The sequence below is a fragment of the Zonotrichia albicollis genome, chromosome 8, assembly GCF_047830755.1.
Source record: "Zonotrichia albicollis isolate bZonAlb1 chromosome 8, bZonAlb1.hap1, whole genome shotgun sequence".
Lineage (NCBI taxonomy): Eukaryota > Metazoa > Chordata > Aves > Passeriformes > Passerellidae > Zonotrichia > Zonotrichia albicollis.
Genome location: NC_133826.1, coordinates 4,736,475 through 4,761,151, shown reverse-complemented (window position 1 = coordinate 4,761,151; position 24,677 = coordinate 4,736,475). Strand labels below are relative to the sequence as shown.

At 47.5% G+C, this 24,677-nt stretch overlaps 1 protein-coding gene across 1 annotated transcript in view; it reads right to left on the bottom strand.

Annotated features, from left to right (window-relative positions):
- Positions 1–2,903: 2,903 nt before the first annotated feature.
- Positions 2,904–24,677, bottom strand: part of PLPP3 (phospholipid phosphatase 3) — a 42,914-nt gene continuing 21,140 nt past the window's right edge. Inside the window, exons 2-6 of the mRNA XM_005482286.4 lie at positions 21,483–21,640; positions 16,021–16,304; positions 14,978–15,035; positions 7,902–8,078; positions 2,904–3,524 (exon numbers count right to left, since the gene is read on the bottom strand). Of these exons, the coding sequence (XP_005482343.1) occupies positions 3,399–3,524; positions 7,902–8,078; positions 14,978–15,035; positions 16,021–16,304; positions 21,483–21,640 (803 nt within the window). The 3' untranslated portion in view covers positions 2,904–3,398. The remainder of the gene's footprint in view (positions 3,525–7,901; positions 8,079–14,977; positions 15,036–16,020; positions 16,305–21,482; positions 21,641–24,677) is intronic.

Here is a 24,677-nt window from a genome sequence, read left to right as displayed (position 1 = left end):
ATTAGTCCTTTTTCCTCCTGTAGCACTGGAATGTTCCTCTGTGCTTGGCTAGCCCAGAGATCTCTGTGGACCTTGCCTTTTTCCACCCATGGTGCCAGGAATGATCACTTCTTAATCCCCAGTGAGTAGGGCAGAGCCCCAGCAAAGTTCCACCGAGTTGTGCAAAGCTGCCCTTACCCTCCCCAGGATGGGATGGAATAGGACAGCACAGGACAGGCGGGCAGGAAGCAGAGAAGGAAACAACCATCACTCAACCATCCACAAATAGGACTTGGCACTGCTGATGCTCAGCCCCACATTACAGAGTTCAAGCCTGTTGGTTTATCCATGGCCTTTTCTCCCTCTCTCCAGGCTGACCCACACATCCTGAGTGAGATCCCATGACTCGCCAGCCCTGCTGCCCTGCCCAGGCTCTTATCACCTCCTGTTCCGCTTCCCTCTGACCCTTCTCCAAGCTCTCCTCTTTCCCCCAGACATCTGTATTCCTGCCTTTTTCCAAGTAGCTGGGGTTAAGATGCAAGCAAACACTTTCCTGAGCCTGGTGCTTGCTGCACTGGGGCTGGCTCTGCACAGGGAGGGCTCCACAGGCAGGCAGAGCAGCGTTTCCTCCTCCCATGGGGGGTTCTTACACCCAGGCAATGCATTTGGGAGATAAACTGGGGATTAAGAGCCTGTCCTCACAGCCATTGCCCCGAAGCTGAAGTCTCACCTCTGCAACACACTCAACCTCCAAACACTCAGGCTCAGATCACACGTGGCACCATGAAAACGCCCTTTGCATTTGGGACAGGTGCGGGTTTACGAAGTTTTTCCACGCGTAATAAAATTTTACTCCTAATTAGGATAATAATAGCAAGTGCTAGCTCAGTTCTGCTGGCTTAATTTCCACCTGCTCTTTCTCTGGAGTTTGATGTGGTATTTGCTTCCTGTCATGCATTCTTGCATATTATTTCTGTGCCGTGTTATCTCGCTGATGTGGTTCGCTCAAGGAGTGGTCGAAACGCGGCTCTGACCGTGTGTCACCACCAACAAGTTCATTTGCCTCTGTAGGAGGAGGAAAATAACAATAATAAAAATAAAAACAATAATAAAAAAATAAAAACAGTAATAAAAAATCGAGGCTGCCTCATAACTGTGTGCTGAGCACATGTGCCTCTCTGAGCACATGTTGTGAGATTTTTTTCCTTTTTTCTTCTTTCCCCTCCCATCTACGTGTGCAACCCAGCAAGCTGCAAGAGTTTGGTTCAGCTGCCAAGTGCCTGCTTTTCATGGGAAAGGTGTTTGAGCAGAGAATAGCTGGGAGCCCTCCTAGGCCAGGGGTTGTCCAGGAAGACCAGCAGCTGGGCTGTGGCTCTTCAGACCTTATTTTACTTCCAAAACATTTATTTAAAGCTCATAAGATTGTTAAAGTAAAAGGGATGCCTTCAGTGAAATGGGATTTGCTTTAAGACTGGACATAGAAAAGAGAAGATCCATGCAAACCCACAAGTGCCACCAACCAGGAGCTGGTGGGACCTTCTCATCCCTCCCATCAAAAATGCCATCTGGTCCTTTTTATCCAGCTGCCCTCCCGTACCATCACATCCCCAAATGCCACCCAACATCCACATCACACTTCCAACTGTTCCACTGGGCAAGGACCCTCTTTTTCCGTCAAGGAAAGGGCAGCCCAAAGACAGAATGCAGCTCGCACTAGGATGTTTTAGTTGTGTTATGAGCTTTTATTTAAAAAGCACATTTATACAGCAATAATTTCGCAGATACAAATTCAATTTTGTATTCTACAAAAGTCTTTGAATATTCTTCTCTTTACAAAATGGAACATTACAAAAATACAGACAATTTAATATGTTTTTTTTATACAAATGTCTCTAATTGCAGTTATTTTCATTAAAATATTACTACCACAGAACTACAATATTTTAGTCGACTATAAAAAAATTAATTCAATGCTTTTTTAAGCAGCAAAATGTAAATAACACAGGTCAGGACACAGTTTATAGTCATAGTGGATATATCTAAAATTGTTTCAGAAATAATATTTTACATAGTTAATTTTTAAGGTTTTATACATTATTTATATAATATTTATAATATAAAAAAAAATCATAGCTTGCTATAAGTTGAAATGATAGGACGGATTCTGTGAGAAGGATGTGCAAATGGCCATTCTGCGTGTTCTGCGGGATCCCTTTGCAAATGCGCTTCGTGGAAGGGCTGCAAACCAAGCACCTGTGGCTTCTGGGCAAAAAAAAAAAAATGCCATCATCACACCCGAGAGAGGCACAGCTGATTTCCCACCAGAGTGACCCAGCGGAGCACAGGGCCTGGTACTGCCATGGCGCACCCCGGGGTGGCCAGGGAGGAGGAGGAGGATGAGGAGGAGAGGAGGGGATGCACAAACCGACTGACACCCAGGCCGGGACGTGCCGCCCAGCAGCCCGTCCCAAAACTGCAGAATAAAAGTTTCCCCAGGACTCAGCCCCGGGGTCGTAGTGCGAACTGAACGAGTCTTCGGCAGAGCCGCCGCTCCCCCGGCGCAAACCGCGGCTCCCCTGCATGGAACCTGCTGGGATTTTCCTCTGGGGGAAATGGGATGGCTGGGAAGTGGAGGATGCTCTTTTCATTTAGGGAGGCTCGGGTGGGATGAGCCCTTGGCAGGGAGCGAGCGGGGAGGAGGAAATGTGGCTTCTCTGTGCGGAGGAAGGAGATCTCCGGCCTCACTGCGTGTCTCGGGCCGCTCGTTAAAGGTGTGTAGTGTGAGCAGAGAGAGCAGAGACCCTTTGGAGACCTCGGACTGGGCAAGCTTCTTCTAAATTAAGTCACAGTATGGAAGAGAGGAGGCAAAAATAAACTAGGATCAAGAAGAGAAAAAAGCAACTCTTACAAACCAATCCCAGGTCTTGACTCAGTGCTGTTGCTCATACGTAGTGCTATACAATTTTAGTCGTGAGTTGTTTTTTTTTCTCGCAGGCATTGGAAATCTTCGTAGTCAGAAAAAAACCTAGGATGGCCAGCTTTCCAAAAATCCCTTAGTGTTCACTGGGCTGGGAACAATTTGGCGTTCACTACAACATGAACACTCAAACCAATTGCACATCCAGAACTCCGGCACCTCTCTTTGTTTGTTTGGCTTTTTGTGTAGTGTGGGTTTTGTTTTTCTTCTTTTTCATTGTCACCTTTGCCTTAGTTGACCACCACCACCCCTTTCATCCAAATGTCGCAAGTTGAAAAGACCACAGAGTAAGACTTTACTGGTCGGGCAAGAAAGTCTCTCCCTACATTCTACTGTCTGATGAGATTTGAGAGCAGCAGGTAGTTGCTGTCAGCAGTCACTTTTTTTTTGAAAAAAAAAAAAAAAAGTTTAAAATACAACACCCATCTGATTCCTTGAAGTTCTACACCATGTTGTGATGATTATTCCTCTCAATGATGTCCACAGGTGAAAGGATCTCCTTCCGGATGGGAGGCGGAGGCAGGCAAGTCTTTGTCTTGGGCTTGAAGAGATCTGAGACGTAAAACACCTGCAGGAATAAGTGAAAAAGGCAAACTTAGCCACCGTGGGTGATGGTTTGTTCAAAAAGCTGGTTTACAGAATATATATACATCTCTAAGCTGCAAAAATAGCACTTTTTGAATGCCTGCCTGAAACAGCTGTGAAATCCCAAGTGCCTGCTACCACCTTTCTGTACAGCAGAGAAAAAGGCTCAGACCTCACAAAACTGTAAAAACATGAGAGGACAACTTGATTTCTCACTGCGTCATCACCAAGTGCAACACCCAGACCTCTGCTGAATGGGTTGAAAAGCCAGGAAACAGATCCACGGCCTGCACTCCAATAAAATAACAAAGGTCTCCAAAGGGCTGGCCTGACTCATCCTGAGTGGTTTCAGGGATGGAGTCAGTGAAACAATTCATTCAGACAGACATCAGGTAGGCAATTAAAAGCTTTCAAGTTAAAACTGTGTTAAAAGCTATCAGCTGTGAGTCAATGGCGAGCCATACTCCTCATGCCCCACCAAGGTACAGAGCTGGGGTCTGGTGGAAGCCAAAGGCTAAGGAGAGGAGAATCTATTCTTGACTCCTTCTTCCTAAATATCCCGTGATGTAACCCCTCTCCCGGATGTGAAAAAGCCAGTGCCTGGCAATTTCGGAAGGCAGCAACACAATAAGAAACAAAGTGCTGGGAGGAAACTTCCACATCCTCCTTTGGCAGTAGCACGAAGCTTATCAGTCCTCCAGGACCGGGGCACTTTCACCCTTGCCAAAGCTCAGCCCTGTGCCAGAAGGGAAAAGAGTCAGACAGCACAGATCCTCTGGATGGAGCTAGAAGTGGCAAGGATTCATCATTTTGTCACCTGGGGCCACAGCCCCGAACTTCTGTCCTGCCACTGACTGTCCCTGCCAGCCCAAGTTTGACAGCTCATCTCAGAAAGCCTTAAACCCCAATAATCCCAACTGAAGCCATGGGTCTGCTGAGCTGAAATCCCAGGATGAGCAGCACAAGGCTGTAGCAATCAGCAGTACATTTGCTTTTTCTCTCACACCACTCAAATGCTACATTTAATCACCCAGATAAATCAGGGGAAAAAATAATTTCAAGATGTTTAAAGAAATAATATTAGATTATGACTTCCAGGCTGAGTAACACAGGGAGAAAGCAAAGGTTTGGTCTACCTGCATCTCCACATTTTCTAACCACCCAGAGCCTTGTGCAGCAGGTCAAGTCATCCTTGCAAACAACTTTTGCAAGCCCCTATCAGCAGAGCAGATAAGGCTCAAGCTGGACAGCCAGCAAAGCTGTACACACCAATTTACTCCTACAGCTCTAACCAGGGATGAAGGAGGCTGGCGCTGCTTTGTGGGAAGGCAGAGAAGGAGCTGATGTACAAAACAGTTCTTTCCTCAATGTATGTGCTGGTTGCTGGCTGTTTGGTTGTGTAACAGAGCTGATAAAGCTGTTTACAGGGCATGCAAGTGGCAGCCTTTGTATGTTTGGGTAAATAACAGGATCCAGCTGATGCTCCCAAGGATCACAAGCTGGAGTCTGGCCCCTTGCTGCAGCATCCCAGTTTAAAACTACATTGAACTGCTCTGGCACTGGTTTTCTTTTGGGCTGTTGATAACTGCAAACCTCCCATTTGTCTGGTTTGGTGCACTTCTGGTGCCAACTCGCTCATTTGTCCACCTCTGAGAGCTGGATTCAATCAAAAAGGTGTCCAACTTTGCACCAAGATAGCCATGACAAATCAATTTATGGGAGGGGATTTCTGAGTGCAAGAAGCATCTGGGGATTGCTTTGAGTCTGGTCCTTATTTTCGACAGGAATGAGTTATGGTCAACTGTCATCCTGGGTATTTTTGCTTTTACTGTGCTGCTTTTCAGGTTTCATTGAAAGGCTGGTTAAGGGGTTTCATTTCTCTTTAAACTGTATTTCACTTTAACATGGCTGGAGGTTATATAAACATTTATAGGAATCATGAAACATGATCTTTGGGGGTTAAAAGTGTGTTAAATCCTCCTAATGCTTGAACTGTTTAACACAAAAAAGGACTAATAAACGTGCTAAGTTTTTCACTTGGATTAGCTCCATTTCCTGTAGAAGGTGCTCTCCACCCATAAAGAAAACTTGATGGGAGAAGACTGAGAGCATTTTAAGCCAATATCTCACATTCCCACTTAACAATTCCTATTACTTTTCATCCTATTGAAGCAATTTTTAATCATATACAGAGAGGTTATAACAACTCCTCTGAGCTAACCAGAGCAACACTGGGAGCATGTCCTCCTGACATCTCCCCTTCTCCCTCTCCCTCAGATGAGACATAAACCACACAACACACAGCAAGCTGCCTGCAAGGCGCAGAGAAACTATTTCTATTTGAGAAATCCTCGTTGTATTTCACCCTGGCTCCACATCTGAATGTTTCATCAGCTGGAAGTGCTTGACATTAATGTCTTCTGCTTGTTATTTCAGGCACTGAAAGACAAACGTGTCTGCTGCAGCACGACCTGGGTTTAAGCTCGGGCAGCCTTTGGAGATGAAATCCACAATTGGTTTCTACTGAAAATTATGGCCTGATAACTGTGGTGTTTTTACAGCTCTTGGCTATCACCAGGGTGGACCCTGAAGGCTTTGCTGGGGGAAGGGGTGGCTGGGAGCACCCAGGGTGGGAGGTGAGGAGTCTCCAGATCCCTCAATTTCAGAGCAGCCCATGCAGGAGAGCTGGGCAGGAATGCCCAGGACATACCAGGAATTTCAGCAAAAAGCTCCTAAACTCCTTCAGGGAAAACTCTAGGGTGTTTTGGGATGACTCTTCCTCTTGTCCCTTTGCTGCAACCTACCAAAATGGAGGAAAATCTGCCAGGCCCTACTAGGCAAAGGCTCCCACCAGCAAAGCCAGGTTCTAGAGAACAGATGGTTCTCTGCAGGGTGATGGAATGGGACAAGGGCTGGGCTCAAACCCTGCCCTGAGTCCTAAGCTGCAGCTTGAGATGTTCCAGGTTACTGAGCCATTCCTGCAAAGCATTTAGACAGAACTGCCCCTTTTACCAGTGGGCTGGGACAGCAGCTCAGGCTCTCAAACCCAAGCCTGCCTGGGAAACTCCAGGCAGCTGCTTCCTATGACACAGGAAAACTATCCCAGCCCTGCCACAGCCTCCCCTTCCCCAGCACAGCTCCCAGCTGCTGGAGGGCTGGGAGGGGACAGCCAGGCCTGCTGCTCTCTGTCCCAGCCAGGAAGCATCCGGACACCCATCCCAAGCTCCATCCGGAGAGCTATTGTCCTTCGGGAACCACTGCTGGGACCCAGGGATGCACTGCCTGCTCCCCACTCCCCTGCCACACTGTGCCTAATAGCCGACTGCCCACCACAAAGACTTCTCCCACCATCCCCTCGGGATCTCCCAGCCCTGCATGGCATGTGGGCAGCAGGCAAAGGCAAAACCCAACAGCTACTGCTCATAGAGTTAATAATACTCCATGAAAATGTCCCAACAATGACATTTTTGTTTCGGCTTTGGAATATTATCAATGAGTGGGAAGTACATAAATAACCTATTTTCTCTCCCTGCAAAATGTAAGATTGGTGAACTTAACTCCTTGTTCCCAAGACTGATTTACTTTTAGAACAGTTAAAAGAAAAACAAAAAACCCAACAAAAACCCCCACAAAAAGTGGTGAGCTATTAAAATCTTGCTTTTGGGGAGTTCACACAGACACAGAAACCACCACAACCCCCAGCTCCTTTGTGTCTGTTTGAGGCAGCTGCCTGATCTGGTTCCCCTCCATCCTGCCAACTTGAAACATCTTCATGTGTCACTCTGAGTTATAGGGCTGTGCAATCAGGTCACCCTTTGGAGAGCAAGTGGCACAAGAACCAGCCCAGCAGCTGAAGAGAAGTGGGCACAACTTTTGTGGGCCACTTTTTCAAGAGCCCTTTTGCCCCCTGAAAATCCATCAGCCATCAGCCACCTCCCCTGGCCAGGCAGACACACCAGTTTGTGGAAGGACTGTGGGTGGAAGAGCCATAATGCCAAGTACTCCAGACTCTCTGCTCAGCTCCTGGTGGAAAACCTTGCTAAGGAGCCTAACTGAGAATACTGTGGGGGTGAATTCCCACAGAGAGCAGCAGCACAGGGAAACAACAGTGTAGCAGTACAGATAAAGGAAAAGAAATATTGTTCAGCTGAGTGCCACTGAGAACAGCCAAAGCTTCTGGTGGAGAGGGAAACACTCTCCCTTGGCTGAACATCTTTCAATGCCCCCAGCTGCCTGGACCAAGCCTTTGGAGCCTCCAGCTGTAACAGGGAACCACCTGAGCTGAACTGGTGGGTTGCAAAGGCCCTGCTATTCCCCCAGGACCTTCCCAGCACTGTTCCTGCCCATTTCCCCCACTCACCACGCAGTAAGCCACCAGGGCTCCCTGTGCAAAGCCTGCCAGCACGTCGGTGGGGTGGTGCTTGTGGTCGGAGACGCGGGACAGCCCAGTGTAAAAGGCCATCATGATCAGGGTGAACTGCAGCAGGGGACGGAGCAGCCGGGCTCCCTTCCACGTGAATCTGGCCTGCAGATAGAACTGTGGCAAGAGAGGGAAACAAAAAAACAAAAAAGGTTGAGTTGGTTTGCACAAATTCACCCAAAATGCAGCAGTGACTGCGCTGTGGGGGTGGCTGTGGGGCCCTGTGGCTCAAGGAGGGGGAGTTGATAAAATGGAAGAAGGATGCTCCTTGCACCTGTGTGGCCTCTGGAGGGATTTTTAACCCGTGGAGGGGATGAGGACAGAGGTGGATGGGCACAGCCCTTCCTCAGTGAGCCAGAAACAGGGGATTGGGACTCCATGCATCACAGCTCTGCTTCAGCCTCACAGCACAGCATCCCAGTAAAGAAATTCTTCCCCAGCATTATTGAACATAACAAAACCAAGGTCCCACACCTGGGGTATTTAGGACTCATACCATCTCTCAGAGGGAAAAGAAGAATCAATGCATCATGCCAAACCTTCAGAGCCATCCTGAGAACTGCCAGACATGGCCACAACCACCAACAATGCGCACAATACCACCCTCCAACACTCCCATCGTGTTTCCCAGCCCCAGCCTCAGGGTTTGACGGAAATAGGGAGCAGCTGCCCCACTGGGAATGGGGAATTCCCTCCCTGGGTGGGAATGCCAAGCAAAGCCCCAGCCCAGCCTGAAGGAGGGCTCTGGGGTGATGTCAGGCAGACATTGTGGCCCTGCCGTGACTATCTCAGGCCCGCTTCCGCCGCGGGACCGGGCACGGCCTGTTCCTGTGGGAACGGGGAAGCAGGGCGGGAAGAGAGGACAGGAAAACAGCAGCTCCTGCCGGGGATGAGGCAGGGAGGAAGGCTGTGGGAAGGGAGGGTGAGAGGGACACCCAGGAGCCTCCAGGCTTGGGGAGCAGTCAGGCTCAAAGGGTGTGAAAGTGCCTGGCAAATGCTGCTTGACCTCTGCAGCCCAGGCCTGCTCTGCCTGCTCCCAAATGCAGCACTGGAGTCAGACCCCGTGGGCTGCGAAGGGGTTTACTCCCCATTTCTGCTCCTAAATGCAGCACTGGAGTCAAACTCCTGTCCTTCAAGGGGCTCTGCTACATCAGAGGGATGCAAAGGGATGTACTCCCCATTTATGATCCCTTTTACACACCCAGAGCAATTTGCACCACCTTGATATGAAAGGGGATGAAGCTCTCACTGGGTTCACTGAAACCACAAATAATGACAACATAAAAGCATAAAATGACCTGTAAAAGCAGAGCTAACTGGGAAGCTGATAAGGGGGAAGCATCATTTTGGCCAATTCAGTATGTTTGGCTGTTGCATAAAAACTGGATCTGGCCCTTTTTGGAAAGAACACACACTGGGCTCTACAGAAGAAATGAAACATCCCATTGTCTGAATGGAGCAGATGCTCCAAATTATCCAGATTGTTAGCCAATTAACATGGAAGGGAGCAGCACCAGAACAGCTCAGTGCTGGCTAATGCACATGGTGATTCTAGGGAATGTATCTGCAAATCAGCCTAAGCCTGGGAACGGAGCCATGGCCCCATGGAGCACATCCCACACTCCACACCATGGTCCCTTCCACCCCAAACCATTCCATGATTCTATTTTCATGTTCAAGAGCCTCAACTCAGCCCAGATGACAGTGCAAAACTCAGGTTCCAGTGTGCTGCTGCTGCAGAGCAAAAATAGCTCCAAGTAACTACATATTATAAACCATCACTCTCAGTTCTACCAGGAAAACTTGAAACCTGATGTCATATTTTAATTTTCTGTCTTTGTCTCATCAAATCACTTAAGAAGGAAATTTGCTGCTGTATAATCTGGCATTTGCCACTTTTGCATAGTCTGGACATCTTCTCAAATCTTTCCACCCTACAAACCTGGACTAAAAATAGTCATCTAGAAGTGAGGGTGCAAAAGTATCAATTAAAAATTAGCAATAAAAACCAAACAGCAAGTTTGAAAACACAATAAAGTAGGTACTTCTGGTACTGAACTGTGTCCCTCATGTGCAATCTTCAGCCCTGGAAAAGGAGCAAAGAGCAGTGTGGCACCATAGGGGGAGTGCTGGGTGTCCCCCAAGTCCTCACCACCCATGGCACACTCACACCTGTGTATCTTGGAGATCTAAAACCCACAGGTTTAGTCCTGTGCCCCTCAGACACTGCAACACCAGTGTGAGAAGCTCAACTGAGTTCCTTTTGCTGCCACAATAAAGGCCATGGAAAAACTGCTCTTTATTCCCCATTCATAAGGACAAAAAAAAAGAGCATAACAGCACTCCTCCTATTCCACAGGCATTTTATGAGCGTGCAGTGTTACAAAAGCTGCTCTCAAACACCAGGATCCCCTAAATACTTTCGAGGTAAGACTTGGGGTGCTCCAAACTTTGCCTCTGCCCATGGTATGAAAGAAAAACCCAGTTAATAGGACAAGGTCAAGAAGTGAAAGTAGAATTTAGGGGCTGAAAGGATCAGAATTTCCCTAATACAGGAATTAGTGCTACTACCAAGAAATGGGAAGTTCCTGGAAATTTATCTGAAAATCTGCTTATGAAGGTGCTTTTGCTGTTTTGGTGGGGTTTTTTTAGTTTGGTTGGTTTGTTGGTTTTTTTTCCTCCTGGGAGCAAATCTGAAATGCTGCCAGCTACAGACTGACAGATTTGGATGGGAATATGGAGCTGGAATGGAGCCCTTCCCAGGAGGGGGTGGAAGAGCAAGACCACAAACAGGGTTATTTCCACCACAGATCATCACAGGGCAGCAAAACCCAGGAGCACCAACAGGAGCAAGGGTGGGAGAAATGGGATCACACAGAGTGGGAGTGATTTGGAGTTCCCATCCGCAGTCTCCTGGCAGAGGCTGGGACACCACAAAGCACATGGCTTGAGGGATGTCACATCACTCTTCCTGTGCCAGGGGACTTCCACAGTGCTGCAGGGGAGTGCCCACAGCCACACACAGCCTCTGAGCAAAGCCAGGAGGAGCTGGCAGGGGTCACAGGCTCAGAGTAGCACCTCCAGCCTCCCGGGGCTTTCTCCTCTCCAGAAATCCCTTCATGCTCTCCTGCTGCAGGGCTGGACTCCATCACCCCCTCAGGCACACCTGGAGTTTCCTTCTGGGAAACAGCTGGGCTTGTTCCTGGCTGGCTGACCCCAAGTGATCTCCTTCTCCATTCCTGCACCATTCCTCCTCCTGCAAGCAGAGTGGTACCCAAAGTGCTGCAGGGCCAAAACCTCCCCAGCTCAAACTCATCCCACTGTAATGGCTTTGTCCATCCCTGCCTGGACAAAGCCAACTGGGGGCTGGGAATGCACAATTTGGCTTTTAGCACTAAGCTTGCCACAAGGGAAGAACAGGAGATGGGCAAAGACCTCTCAGCCTGTGCTGTTTGCCTCTTCCCTGCCTTTGCTGAGTGCACAGCACCCTCTCACCCCATCAGAAATATCCCCAGCAGCTCAGTTCACAGCTCAGCCTAGGCCTCTGATGTAATTCCATTTCATTCTCTTCCTTAGGTCACCACTAAACTCAACTCCAAGTTCACAACCACCACAGAGGCTCCTTCACAAGGGCACATCACTGCTCAGCTGTACCAGGGCACCTTCTCCACCCTTCAGCAAGGAGCTCCAGGGAGAAGCCTCACACTCCCCAGACACATAAACCCAGCACCATCTTTCATTTTCCATTTAGCCCAGTAGAACTCACCACAACCCATTCTGAAGCATTCTGCCTCACCCACTGACACATATTAAATACACAAGGTTTGCTTGCATTTTATCCAGAATCAGCCAATGTTGCTGAGGGATATTAATTCAACTTTCCTGATATTTAAATTTTCTGCGCCCTTTGTGTGATTTCAGGCAACTTCATGATGCCAAAAAAATCAGCATTATGGTCTCACATGCTCCAGGGGAGTGGAAAGCATCCACTGTTCCCTGCAAAGACTCCCCCACATCCACAGAAACAAGACAAAGAGGTGTGGGTCAGCTCCAGAGGGCTGCATGGAATAAGCTGTTCCATACCTCCTCTTTCCTCAGCCTGCTATAAATACATATTACAGCTCGCTCAGCCAAGGGGTAACAAAGCAAGGAAAATTAGGACAAAGAGGATTACCCAAGAGTTATTTCCCCTTTTAAATTTTTTATACAAAGGCCTGATGTTAACTGAGTATTCCTGGTGACAAGAAGGCTGCGAGAAACTGAGCCCTGAGGTGTCAGCATTCAGAACCAAATCCCAGGAGATTTCACTGTGTTGCAAGTGCCTTTCCCTGCAAATTTTTCCTCAAAGCCCTCCAGGGCTTGGCATCTATGAGTGTTTTCCTGCTAGGAGCCCATGGATAGCACAGGGCTCTGCTGGTGTGCCAGGAAATGGGGAAGCTGTGGTCACTCAGCCACTGCACACCAAGCCTCTGGACAAATCCAGCCCCAAAGCCCTGCAGGGTGCGTGGGAATCCAGGGATCTTCTCACAGCCTGACTGGAATTTTCTGGCACCCGTCTCCACCAGGTGAAGCCAACTTGAAAACATTTTAATTCAGAATGGGCTCCGAGAGTGAAGCCAGGGAACGCCAGGAAAGGCGGGAAGTGACTTATCCTTGAAATATGAAGTATTGTTCAACCAGGAACATGCTCGGGACACGGCTGACCTGCCAGGCCTCTGCAGGACACGCTCAGCCCCACAGATCCCCCAGCTCTGCAGCAGCTCCTGGCACTCTGCTGCTATCCAAAATGTAGGCAGGACCTGCTGCAGCACAGCCCTCACTTCCCAGGAACAGTCAATCAATCATTTTGTCTTGATTGAGATGGTCCCCTGATTAAACCCATCAAACACACCTCCTGCAGGCACTGGCATGGTGGATGCCACGTTTCTAAGCAGGCTTTCAAAACCCCAACTCATTCACTGAGGTAGGCAAGACAGCAGGGTTTATTGTGCATCAAATAAAATCCCTCTGGTTTACTATAATCTCCTATTTCTTGTAATTATTTTTTTATATTATCAGGCTCTCTAATGTGTCAGATTTTCTGCCTCCCTTTTTCTACGAGATTTCTCTGTCAGGTTCTGGCAGTGACCAGGGAACTGGAGAGATGGAGAGTAGGGTGCTGCTAGACAAGCTGGAATCACTGAATCATTTAGGTGGAAGAGAGCCTTAGGATTGTTGCTTCACCTGTCTTGTCTCAAGTTGCCTTTTTCTCCCTTCAATTTATCACCAAACACTTGATGTTATTTTTCCTGACTTCTTAGAGCACAAGAAAACTGGACAGCTGGTCAGGCAGAGTCTGCTACCAGCCATATCACAGTTTTGGGACAAGGTGAAAATGAAAAATAAAATAATTTTAAAGGGATTGCCCCCTGCATAGACAGGGGTAAGTGGAACAGCCTGTTGTCCTGGGGGGTGTGGGAGTGTGGGGCAAAGTCTGGTGAGTGCTGACAGCTCAAGTGCTCCCATATGGGGACAGGGAAGGGCAGCAAAGAGAGACCAGAGGCATCTCTGTGCTCTGAGGCACCACACAGGAGATAAACACCACTTCTAAAGCCTTCTGCAAAGTTAAAAACAACATCAGGCAGCAGGCACTGGTGCAAAGCAGCAATGGGAAATGAGCCCTGCAGGTTTTCTGTGCATCCTGTGGGAACTTGGAATGCACTCTGCAGTTTTGGGGTCTCTGCCCCCTGAGCTCTGTATTCCCATTTGCTTCTCACCTGCTCCAAGAGTGCTGGAATTACAGAAAACACACAAAAAAGGAAAGTTTGTCAGCAACCTGCAGCAAATGGGTCAAGCTCTAGTAGAGAAGCCATCACCACCTTAATAGGGACCGGCAGTCCTTGCTGCTTCCAGATGCTGGGCTTGAAAATACCTCAGGACTGACTTATCTGACTGCTCAGAGACCTCCCCAGAAATAAATGACTGCCCTTGTGAGCGATGGCTTCCAAACTCAGCTCAGAAAGCTTTATGATGGGCTGAGCCTCCTGTGAAGCATCACCAAGGCAGCTCTTCATTGTAATAGCTGGGAGGAAATGGCCAAAATGTCTGCTGGAGAAATTCAGAAGTTTTCCAAGAACAAAATAAGAGGGAAAACAAAGAAAGAATTTAATACGCCGCCCACAGCTGCCTGGAAAGCCCAGTGATTCAGTTACAGGAGTTGCTCACAGGGAAGGGGATCCAAGGCTGTAAAGGCAAGAGGGAGCAGCGGCCACTTATCTTTCCAGAGGGTAAGGGATGGGGGGAGCACTGCTGATAGATAAAAGACTCATGTTTCATGTTTTTATCAGCGCAGTGCTGTTCCTCTGCTTGCAAATCCGAGATTACCGGGGACGGAGGAGGAGCACAAATCTTAAAAGCAACACAAAACTTGATTTTCTATGAAATAAATAACGTAAAAAAGAGGAAAAGCAGGCACAAATCCCTCAGAAGGGTGTGTGTGTGTCCAGCCCGTGTGGGCAGTGCTGCCTCCTGCAGTCCTGGCAGGAAGCACCTTGGCAGCCACCCCGGCCCCAGCCCAGGCACAGGAAGGGCAGAGCCATTTCTCACTGACAAAGGAAAACAAGTCCCAGCCCTCCCCTCCGGAACCAGGCGGGCAGAGGCTGCTCCACCTGCTCTGCTGGCACATTTCGGAACCAGGCATCACCTCCTGACATGGCCACGCAGCACATCCTGCCCCTCCATCCACGAAACATTCTGGCTCACCCAAACTCTCCTCAGTGTGCAAACAGGCCATCCACAAATGCAGCAGGATTTGGATTTAATTGCCACCTTGGCTGCATCCCAAAGCTGCACACACACAGCACAGCTATCATCCCACAAGTCTCTATCCTAAAAAACACCACAGCAGCTGAGGGTGGATCCTCCCACCAACAGCTCAGACTCTTCTTTTCCAACCAAATTCCCATGTCCAATGCTCATCCTGCCATTACTGGTATGGAATGTGGGATGAGGGACAGGGGATCAATTAGTTCACTTACCACCAAGTACAGCATGGTGTACAGGGAGAAGGACGCGTGCCCAGAGAAGAAGGATTTCCTGCAAAACAAAGCAGGTGCTCAGAACCAGCCAGCACAATCCTCAATATCACAATTCTCCCTACAATACGGTGATTTGGCATCTGAGGGTGCCAGAGCCAAGGGACGCACAACCCCCAATCCTTTGGTTATAAAACCCCTGTTATCCGCCCTGCCTGCTGCTGAGGCAGAAAGCAAACGGATGAACAGGATGCTTGCATTGTTTGTCCCTTCCTGGCCTACTCAGGGGACAGCAGTTATTTCCAGGATAACCCAATAACTCATCATCTCGCCTCAAATAACCGGGAAACCCTGAAGACATGAAAAGAGAGCAATTTCTCCAGAAGCCTGATTGCAGCATGAGGAATGTGCCCCTGGAAAAGTAAAAATTTGGCATCTGACGGATGTGGTAGAGCTCCAAGGGGAGGCACTGGCAGCCCTGCCTGTGTGGTGGAGCCCTTGCTGAGGAAAAGCTCTGCTGTCACACACGGGACAGCTCGGGCTGCTCACCATGAGCTCAGCTCTGGGGGTGAATTCCCACAGAGAGCAGCAGCTCGGGGAAACAATAGTGTAGGAGTAAAGAGAAAGGAAAAGAAATATTGTTCAGCTGAGTGCCACACTTCCCAAGGGAAACTGCTGCCCACTGGAAAATGGATTTATGGCCTTTGCAGAAAAAGCAGCATTTCATAGAATCCCAGAATGGCTTGTGCTGCAAGGGACATCAAAGACCAGCTCGTTCCACCCCCCTGCTATGGGTAGGGACAGCTTCCACTAGACCAGGTTGTTTAGATCCCCATCTAAGATGACCTGCTAGGAATGGGGCATCCATCCACAGCTTCTCTGGGAAATCCACCCAGTGCCTCACCACCCTCACAGGGAAGAATTTACTCCAAATGTCCAAACTAACCCCACTCTCAGCTTCAGATTCACATCCTCTATTGCAGACAGAGAAACCCAAGCCACATTTAGTGTCAGCAACCCTAGGCTCTGGTGCCAGGGGCTCTCACCTGGCTTCCTGCACCCTGCTGTCACTTCCCCTGCAGGTGTAGTTCTGGATGTAAACTCCCTTGGCGCAGTTGATGGTGGAGAAATCCAAGTCACAAACCGCCAGGAAATGCGGCCGCAAGCGCCCGACGGACACTTTGGCAATGTCTGTGAAGGACTGGCTGATGGCACAGCCAAAAACAAAGCAGCCCACTTGCTTGTAGAGAGCTGCCACGTAGGGGTTCTGGATGAAGGAGCGGGATTTCTCCTTCAGGTAGTGGATGCGGTAGAGCTCTCCCGTTATAATCTGCGAGGGAAGCACAACAGAGAGGTCAGAGAGCAGGAAAAACACTGGGCAAATGTCAATTCTTTAACTTCCTTTCTGCCTCTGTCAAGGTTGGGACTGAAGCCATTCACGTGGAAATGGTATTTGTATTGACTGATGGATTGAAGATCCATCTGGAGATGGTATTTTGTATTCACGCTCAAATGTGCATTACTTCTTATCTATATTATGGTCTTACAAGTTGTGAGTTCTACAGCACTCTACTAACAAGCTACAAAATGGCTAACCATCTTTCTTTACAAGGCCTTTTAAGGCTAAACTATCCAATTAAGAAATGACACCTAGATTATTTTTACTTTTAACCCAATAACCAATCCCTCATGTTGCACAATGTGGACTTTTCTGTCCAATTACAAAACAACACCCAAACTCTTGAAGAAAAAGGTGTAGAAAAAGGACCAGCCACTGCCCTAAAGCCTCCATCCTGTCCCATATATACTGCTGTATTCTAAAACCTTGAACTCTTAAGTTTTCCACCATGTGATATTACACACTCCCATTCAAACTCCACACCCACAGTCGCAGTTCTGTAATTCAATTTTAGAAGCCTCCTCCACAGCCTCAGGTCAAATACAGTATTTTCTTGAGGGTCTGTGCCTTTCAGCACAGAAAGTTTAAAATTCTCAGCATCCAGGGCTCCAACAGGCAAAAGCAGGGCTGGGTGTTAATGCAGGGCTGAGACAGCTCTGGCATGTCAAGTCAGGAATCTGCTTCTGGATTGAGGAAGGAAAACCCATGGCTCAGTATTTCTCCATCCCACCCCTTGTCCCTCCCAGTGCTCAGCATGTTGTTTATGGAAAAATCCAATAAACAAAACAAAAGAGTAAATTTTGGGTTAGTACACTGGCATATCTTTACAGAAGTGAAGTAACACCCCAGCATAGTGGGAAAAGAAAATTGACATAAACCAGATAAAGAATTAGTGTGTGTTGGGAAGGAGAGGTCAGACCCACTACCGTCTTATCAAACTGATTTTGGAGGAAAGTAAATCTACATCCTGCTTATCTTCCTCTCTTAAAATCATTAACACAACAAGGAAAGGAACAGAAAGCCCCAAATTTTTCAGCTTCTGGCCCAAAACTTGTTGCCAGCAGACCCAATTCAGACCTCTCAAGGTCTCCAAAACGTCCAGCTATTTTGGGGCATTTCAAGGTGTCTTGCCATCACCTGGCAGGAGATTATGTTTTTCTTGTGTCAGGGGTGCTGAGGTTTGACAGTATCGCCATAAATCACTGTCAGGGAGCAGAGGATCCAACTTCTCACACTCATGACTCTTAAGAGGCAGGTTAATGAAAATCAGGCTGTGAAATGAAGTCCAAATGTCTCACCTCTCCCAAAGAGCCAAAGATTTAAATTGTTCTCCGTCACGCTACGCACCTAAATTTTCAGCTCCAGATTTACAGCTTTAGGATTTCATTCATTACTCTAAATGTTTTTATACCTGAGTAATAAATCGAGGCAGAGGTTTTGTGGGGTTTGGTGTTTCTTTTTTTTTTGGATGCCCCCTTGTCCCTGCCTCTCTGTAGTCACGGGGACTGTGATATGTAAAATTAACTGTCAAGAAAAATGCCTTCATGTTAATCCCTTTCTGGAGCAGCCAGCAATATTCCTCCTGGCGTGGCAGCCTGCCAGCCATAAGCAGGAGACGAGGCTCCCCTGCCTACCTTTTTTAAAAGCTTGGCACAACCTTTGGAAACTAATAAACTGGAAAAGTATGGCAATTAGACTAAGAAGAGTTGAAGCTGTATCATTGTTTGAACTCACTCGTACCGGGGCTTGGAAAAACAAAGGTTGACCTAAGGCAGCTGAAATTGCAGCTAAGCAGGCTTTATCAAAGAGAGATACAACTGTAATAACAGAAAATAAACGCCAAGCTAGAGCAGGCTCTGCTACCATACAGAAATTCTCTGAGTGGCTGCACCACTGTTTGGGGTTTAAACGTCACAGCTGAGATTTCCTCTTGGAAATCTGGTGGTGACCAAGGCTTGTTTAAGGAGCTGCATCATTTTAATCCTCACGGTCTCCAAAGACCATGGTTTATCTCCATTTAGAACCCTGTTCCAGCACAGGAAATCTGCTGGTGTGAGGCCTGCAGGGGGAAGGTTGTCCTGGATGGACACAGAGGCTCCTGCACTCCCAAAAGCCTAAATACACAAGAAGGGGAGCTCTGAGGCTCAAAACTCGTGGCTTTCACAGAGGGAAGACCAGACAAATTAAGGATGATATCTGACACTGGGGATGTGCCATTACTGCAAACTCACAAACAGATACACTCAAACCTGAGGCTCTTGGCCTGGGGAAAGGCATGTGACCATTTTAAACAGGGACCAACAAAAGTCGGGGGATTAATATTTCTCTCTCACCATTGGTGGTCTGGGTAATTGCACACATGTAGCAGATTGTAAATTGGAGCCTTCACTCTCTCACTAAAATGCTGCTGGGTACCCAGGAACCCTCCCCAGCTAGTGAAAGCCATGGATCAACTTAATGAGTAGCTAAAAATTGGGTAAACTTGGTTTTTTGGCAGTGCTGTCCCAGATAAAGCAGGACGGTGAAAAACTAATGCAGCACAGATGTGCACAGACTGGAAGGACATCCTGAAAAGAAAACAAGTTTTAAAGATATCAAGCTGCTTCTCATGCCTTGCACTCCTGGCAAGCCATCCACATGGGACATATGCCATTCCCAGGTGATGGGCACAATTCCCTGGCACACATATTTAAAAAAGTTGGTCACTAGAGAGAAGCCAGTATCAAATTTTTCTGTCTGTGAATGCTTTTTGCAGACTTTCAGTTGTCAAGTCCATTTTATTGTTATTATAAGCTATCACCAGCAATCCAATTAGCCTGTAATTACTTTTAGAGCTTTTCTAGCCACTTGTTTTTGGTGTAACATTCTCTGTGCTAATCACATTGCAGCATATCACCTTCAATTGTAAAACAGCCAGCTAATCCAGGTGAGTCACTTAGATCACCTAGCAAATTAATTTAATTAGGAATTTTTCATAGCCCTTTAAGACCTATCACGTGTGGGGACATGGTACCGCAGCAGGGGTGCCCCTACAAAGCTCAGGAGTGTCACCTTCCCCTTCCCACCATCCAAGAGACCACCAACATCACATCAACCACCTTCTAGCCCCAAGAGCAGCCAGGAGAGAGGTGAGAGTGCACAGCCCAGGGGCATGAGCCTCTCCAGTGCCATCTGCATGGAAATTTGCCTGAAGTCAGTAAATACACAGATATTAAAACCAAATGCATGTCCTCTCCCATCCTGAAGGAAGCAAAGGTCTCTCCTCTGCCGTTTACTTAACAAACTCTCTGGGTGTCCTCAAGCCACTTAAAACATGACCTGGACCTTTTTACCCCAGGCTAGACTGCCTGTGACGCCACGTGAAGCGAGGGTGTGGAATTTTGGCTGCTCAATCCCAAAAGCCAGCTCCCTGGAAGTGCTCATGACCACTGCCCTGCCTTCCAAAGGAGCGCACTCAGTGCTCTGTGGATTTGGAAGGAATTCCTATTATGCTACAGTAATTCTGGTATCTGGGTTACATCTGAAAAAGGAGGTCAGGCTGACTTGAATTTTCCATGCAGGCTGCCATAGCAAAGAAATCCGTTGCTTCAGTTCCTCGTTAGCCATTTGTGTCACTCAACAGCAAATAACTGAGCTTTTGAATTTACCTTATTAAGTTACATTTGTTGTGGGCACAGTGAAACCAGGGCAGAAACATCCAATTCTTTGGGGATTTTCATTCTCTTTTAATTGACCTGCTATTTCGTGGTAGGGAGTTGATGGATCACACAGGCAGCTGATTATGTTTCCAGTTTCTGTTCCAACTCCTGTATTTGCCACTGCCTCATTAGGGATCAGAAGCACACTCTGCATGGAGCTGGCGTGCCGATAGCTCCGGCAGTAATGCGAAAATGAGAGGCTTTTTCATTTCATTTTTATGGCTTTTCCACACTCAGGGGTCATTCACCTGCAGGGGGAAATTCTGCTGTGTTTATAGAATTGGGGGCCTGGCACCTTTTGGGCTTGTTTTGGGGAGGGAGGAGGCAGAGGGACATGGCAATTTTGGTGACCTGCTTTGCTGCAGTGTGTGTATGTGGTCAGGGAATGATGGAGAGATGAGAAAATGATGGAGAGATGAGGAAATGATGGAGTTATTCACATCACACAAGGCTGAAGATGGAGTATTAGCAAAGCAGGCACTGTGCCATCCTAAAATATCTATTGCCCATGAAAGGAAAGGTGAAAGGAGAACAAATGCTTCTGACTTGTCCATCTCCATCCCTCCCAGCTGAAGGAGCAAGAGGAAGGTGGCACTTCTGGGAAAGCACCTGAGCTGTTCTGGCAGCAGGTGAGAAGGGAAAAAAATGTAGGTACTTTTCATAGGGGAATTTCATCTTAGCTGGAAGTGTTTAAGCAACAACCTGGAGACAGCTCTTGTCTTCTGCCCCAGACCAGGCACACATGGGCATCAGGAGGCTCAACTCATGGGCTGAGTTCAGCTTTTTGGCTGACAAATAAAGCTCTTATCATGCAATCATTTCCTAGCACAGCTCTAGAAAAACTGGCAGAAGGAGAATGAAGAGGCATTGGGAAGGTGGGACATTAACTACATTTTAAAGTGAGGACCCTGGGAACATGCTCCCCATGGAAGGTTTTAATTGTCTTTTAAAAATGCCTGTAATATGCAATCTCTTAAAAACCTAACACTGGCCTGTTAAATTTTCCAGGCACTGGTTAGCTAAAAAGATGTATCCTTTCTTTGTTTTTTAAACCTTATAAAATAGGCAAATACCACGAGTTATTTGAATAGTGACAAACCATGCCAAGTCCTTACTGACACTCGAGTGTTTTTGCCTCTACTCTGAACTCTCTACTGGAGGGTGGAAAAGTTCTTGTGAAGCTCACAGACTTGCCCAAACAGCTTTGGGCCTGTTTACAGGCTTCAAGAGTAATCTCATTCCTCTCATTACAAGCTTTCATTTGTAAATATTTGCAACTCCACGCTTACAAAAGTCAAACAATCCGCAGAGGATATGTGCTCCGGTAGACACCGTGGCAGCATTAGCAGGACAAAGAGGTGCCAAAAAGCCCCTGCTGGGACAGAAGAGGAGGTTTGGAGGTGGCACTCACCGCGAGGATGGCGATGAGGATGCCTGCAGCACACAGCACCGCGTCGTTGATGGTTTCCACGTTCTTCTGCGGGTACCTGATGCTGTCGTCGTCGCAGTAGAAGCCCCTCTGGTAGGGCTGGATTGTGCTTGTCTCGATGATGAGGAAAGGCAACCCAGCTACAAAGAAAGGGAGACAACCAAACCGATCAGCAATACAGGCAAAAACAAGCAGTGCACAAAAAACCCCCCAAGATTTAGCTAGAAAAACCCTTGCAATCCACGCATCACCATTCCTGGTGCTTTTCTTTCCATATTGTTATCTTTCCAAAGGGAATAGCATTGGGATTTGTTTTTCCAAGCTGCTCTTGCAGGGAAAAAGCATCTCCTCTGTTATGGTTATCAGATGTCTGCGCAGCCTGGTTCCAGTTAAGCCCTGTGCTCTGCAAATATTAACTTACAGGAACAGACCCCTGGAGCAATCCCTCTGCAAAAGGCCATGAAAGCCAATCTGGCCCTTTCCTCCGGGGAGGGCGCGATGCTCCTCCGAGTGCGCCGGGCAGAGCAGCCCAGAGCTGTGCAAACAAACACGGCAGGATCGAGTATCCGCACGGCTTCTCTCCTCCCTGGCCAGCCATTCTCCATCCCCATCACTTCCCTGCCTTTGAAGCCTTCCTTGGCTCACTCCTCTTTGTATTTGCAGGGTGTATTGACAGTTTCCTGTTTGTACCTACTATTGCACCAACCATGTGCTTTGGGCAGCTGTGGGACACACATCCCTGCAAGAACCAGAGCACTCACAAAAGCTGATGAACTCCCATCCGAGCCTGTTCACCTTCAATCACAACAAAGCCACGTGAAATCTGGGTTTTAAATACTATCTGGGAACCCTCTGTGCAGGATTCCTGTGTCTGGACAGCTTGGTTGGATCTTTGCAGGAAGCAGATCTGCTCAAGACCACGGGTATGGGGGGCACACCTGGAAATAGTGGCACGTCCATAACTCCATATTTTTTTAAGTTTTTCAGACAAACACAGCACTGCCTCAAACCTAGAAGGGCGTTTCCCAACCACAATGTCACCTTGCACAGGGCACCCTCCTTCCCTTTGCCTCAGTTTCCCCATCCATCTTTGTTGTTAAGCCCATCATTGAGAGGAGCACTACATCCCCACAAAACCAAGCCCCAAATTCCCTGAAACCCATGTTCAGAGTAAATCACAAGCCACAAGGTACAGGAAACCCTCCTCCCACTTGCAGAGCGAAACCCAGGTAAGGGGAAAAACAAATGCACAGTGGTTCCAGCTGTCCTTGGGCCAAGACAACAGGTCTCACACCCAGATCCTACAGAAGGCATTAGGGAATACTTGTCGACCACTAACTGGCTTAAGTATCTGTGGGTTTGTTTACACAGCTAGCAGTCAAAGACATCAGAGGGTTTTTCCTTCTAAAATGAATAAAAATAATAAATAAAAAATGAAGCGCTGTTGGGTCTGACCCAAAGCTGTCCACAGTACAATTGTAGTGAACAGCATCTGCTAGATGTGATTAGCCAGGGCACCATGCACGTTGTTCAGAAGTGTCACCAAAATAATGTTCCCCGTGTTTTCCACATGAACCACTCTGGATTTCACTTTGCGCAATCCTCTTTGGCTGCTTTTCCTATATGTTAATGGGTTTGCCTAAGCCAGGATTACTACAGGGTTTTGTTAGTCTTAAGGAAAAACTCCATCACCTGTGAGAAGGGACAACACATACTGAAGTGAAATTTTCATAGTGGTCTAGGCCACTGCTCAGGGCCCCTTTCAGATCTTCTCAAAAACTCTGGAAATGGGTTAATTTCAAGTTCTGGGCTCTGATCTGCTTGGCAAGGCGGGACAGTTTCCACCACATGTGTGAACTAGCGAGGAACAGCTCCAGAACTGCCCGCGCCGCTCAGATTTGGTAAATAAAACCGGACATTTCATGTGAATCCAGCTGATCTTCATTCCATGATTTAACCATTTTGATGCCCAGCCAGCTTGGCCCCAGAAGCCTGCCTGTGAGGCCAGCAATCCCTTTTTAATGGGTCACTTAAAAAATCCTTAAAAAATCCTTAGGTTTCCCGGTGAGGAATGGCAGGGGAGAAGCGCGAACGTCGCCGGGCGTGATCCGGCTGAACTCGGGGAGCAGACACACCACGGTTACGTGGCTCATTGTTACTCCTCCAGTTCCTCTTGCTAATGGCTTTCACATGACAGGTCTGTAAAACACATGTTCCCACAGACAATAAAATACATCTGAAAGCTAAAACCGGCCCTAAAAAAAAATAAATTAAAAAAATAGAATTAAAAAAAAAAGAGACAATAGTGTTCCTATATATTCTGTGAACCCAGGAATAATAAAGATTTGTTTCTCCTTCATTCATTGAGCAGCTTGGGGTAGTATTTCCGTGTTTCAATTATATGTACACTTGCCACAGCTATAATAAGAGTGTAAGTGACCTATATGGGACACATTTTCATAAAGCACATAGGCATAGTTTGGAAAATCCAATGGGTTTGTTTTCTCTCCTACAAACTTGTGGTTTAGTGGGATATTGCCAATCAAGTCTTGATATTTTTCCAGCAAAACACTAACCTCAGATTCCCCGTTTTTTTTTTTTCCTTCCCCTCCCCTTTTTTTAACATGAGAAATATAAACACACTCCCTATAACTGAGTGAATATTACTTAGAAGACATAACATGCCTTTGATTTTGTGGGCTGGGTGAGAGGCTGCTCTTTCACCCAAGGAATGGAAGACCCCAGCCCATGGCAAACAATAAATTGTGCTCAAGATGGCTCTTCTTCCACGAGATTATTTCTTGGAGGATGGGCTGTCTGAGGGACTAGGTCATCACTCACATTTTTTTTGCCAAGGGGGTTCCAGCATGGAGAAATCTGTGGTGGTGCCAAAAGGCTAGCAGAGCATGGTCTCTGCAGAAAAAACATTACAGAGGGAAATCTGAAAGGAGACAGAAAATTAAACACAGGGAGAGATGCCTTTGGGATCCCTCAAACAAAACACCACAAGACATTATTCACACTAGGAGATCTGCCCGAGGCAAAAGGATCCAGAAGTGGGGCTTACAGCCCACACACCTTGGAAATGGAAGGCAAGCAGAGTAGGGCTGTACTGTGAGGATGGAACATCTGTCCTCATCACCTCTCCTGCCCCAGTCTGCCTCTCTGAGTCAGCAT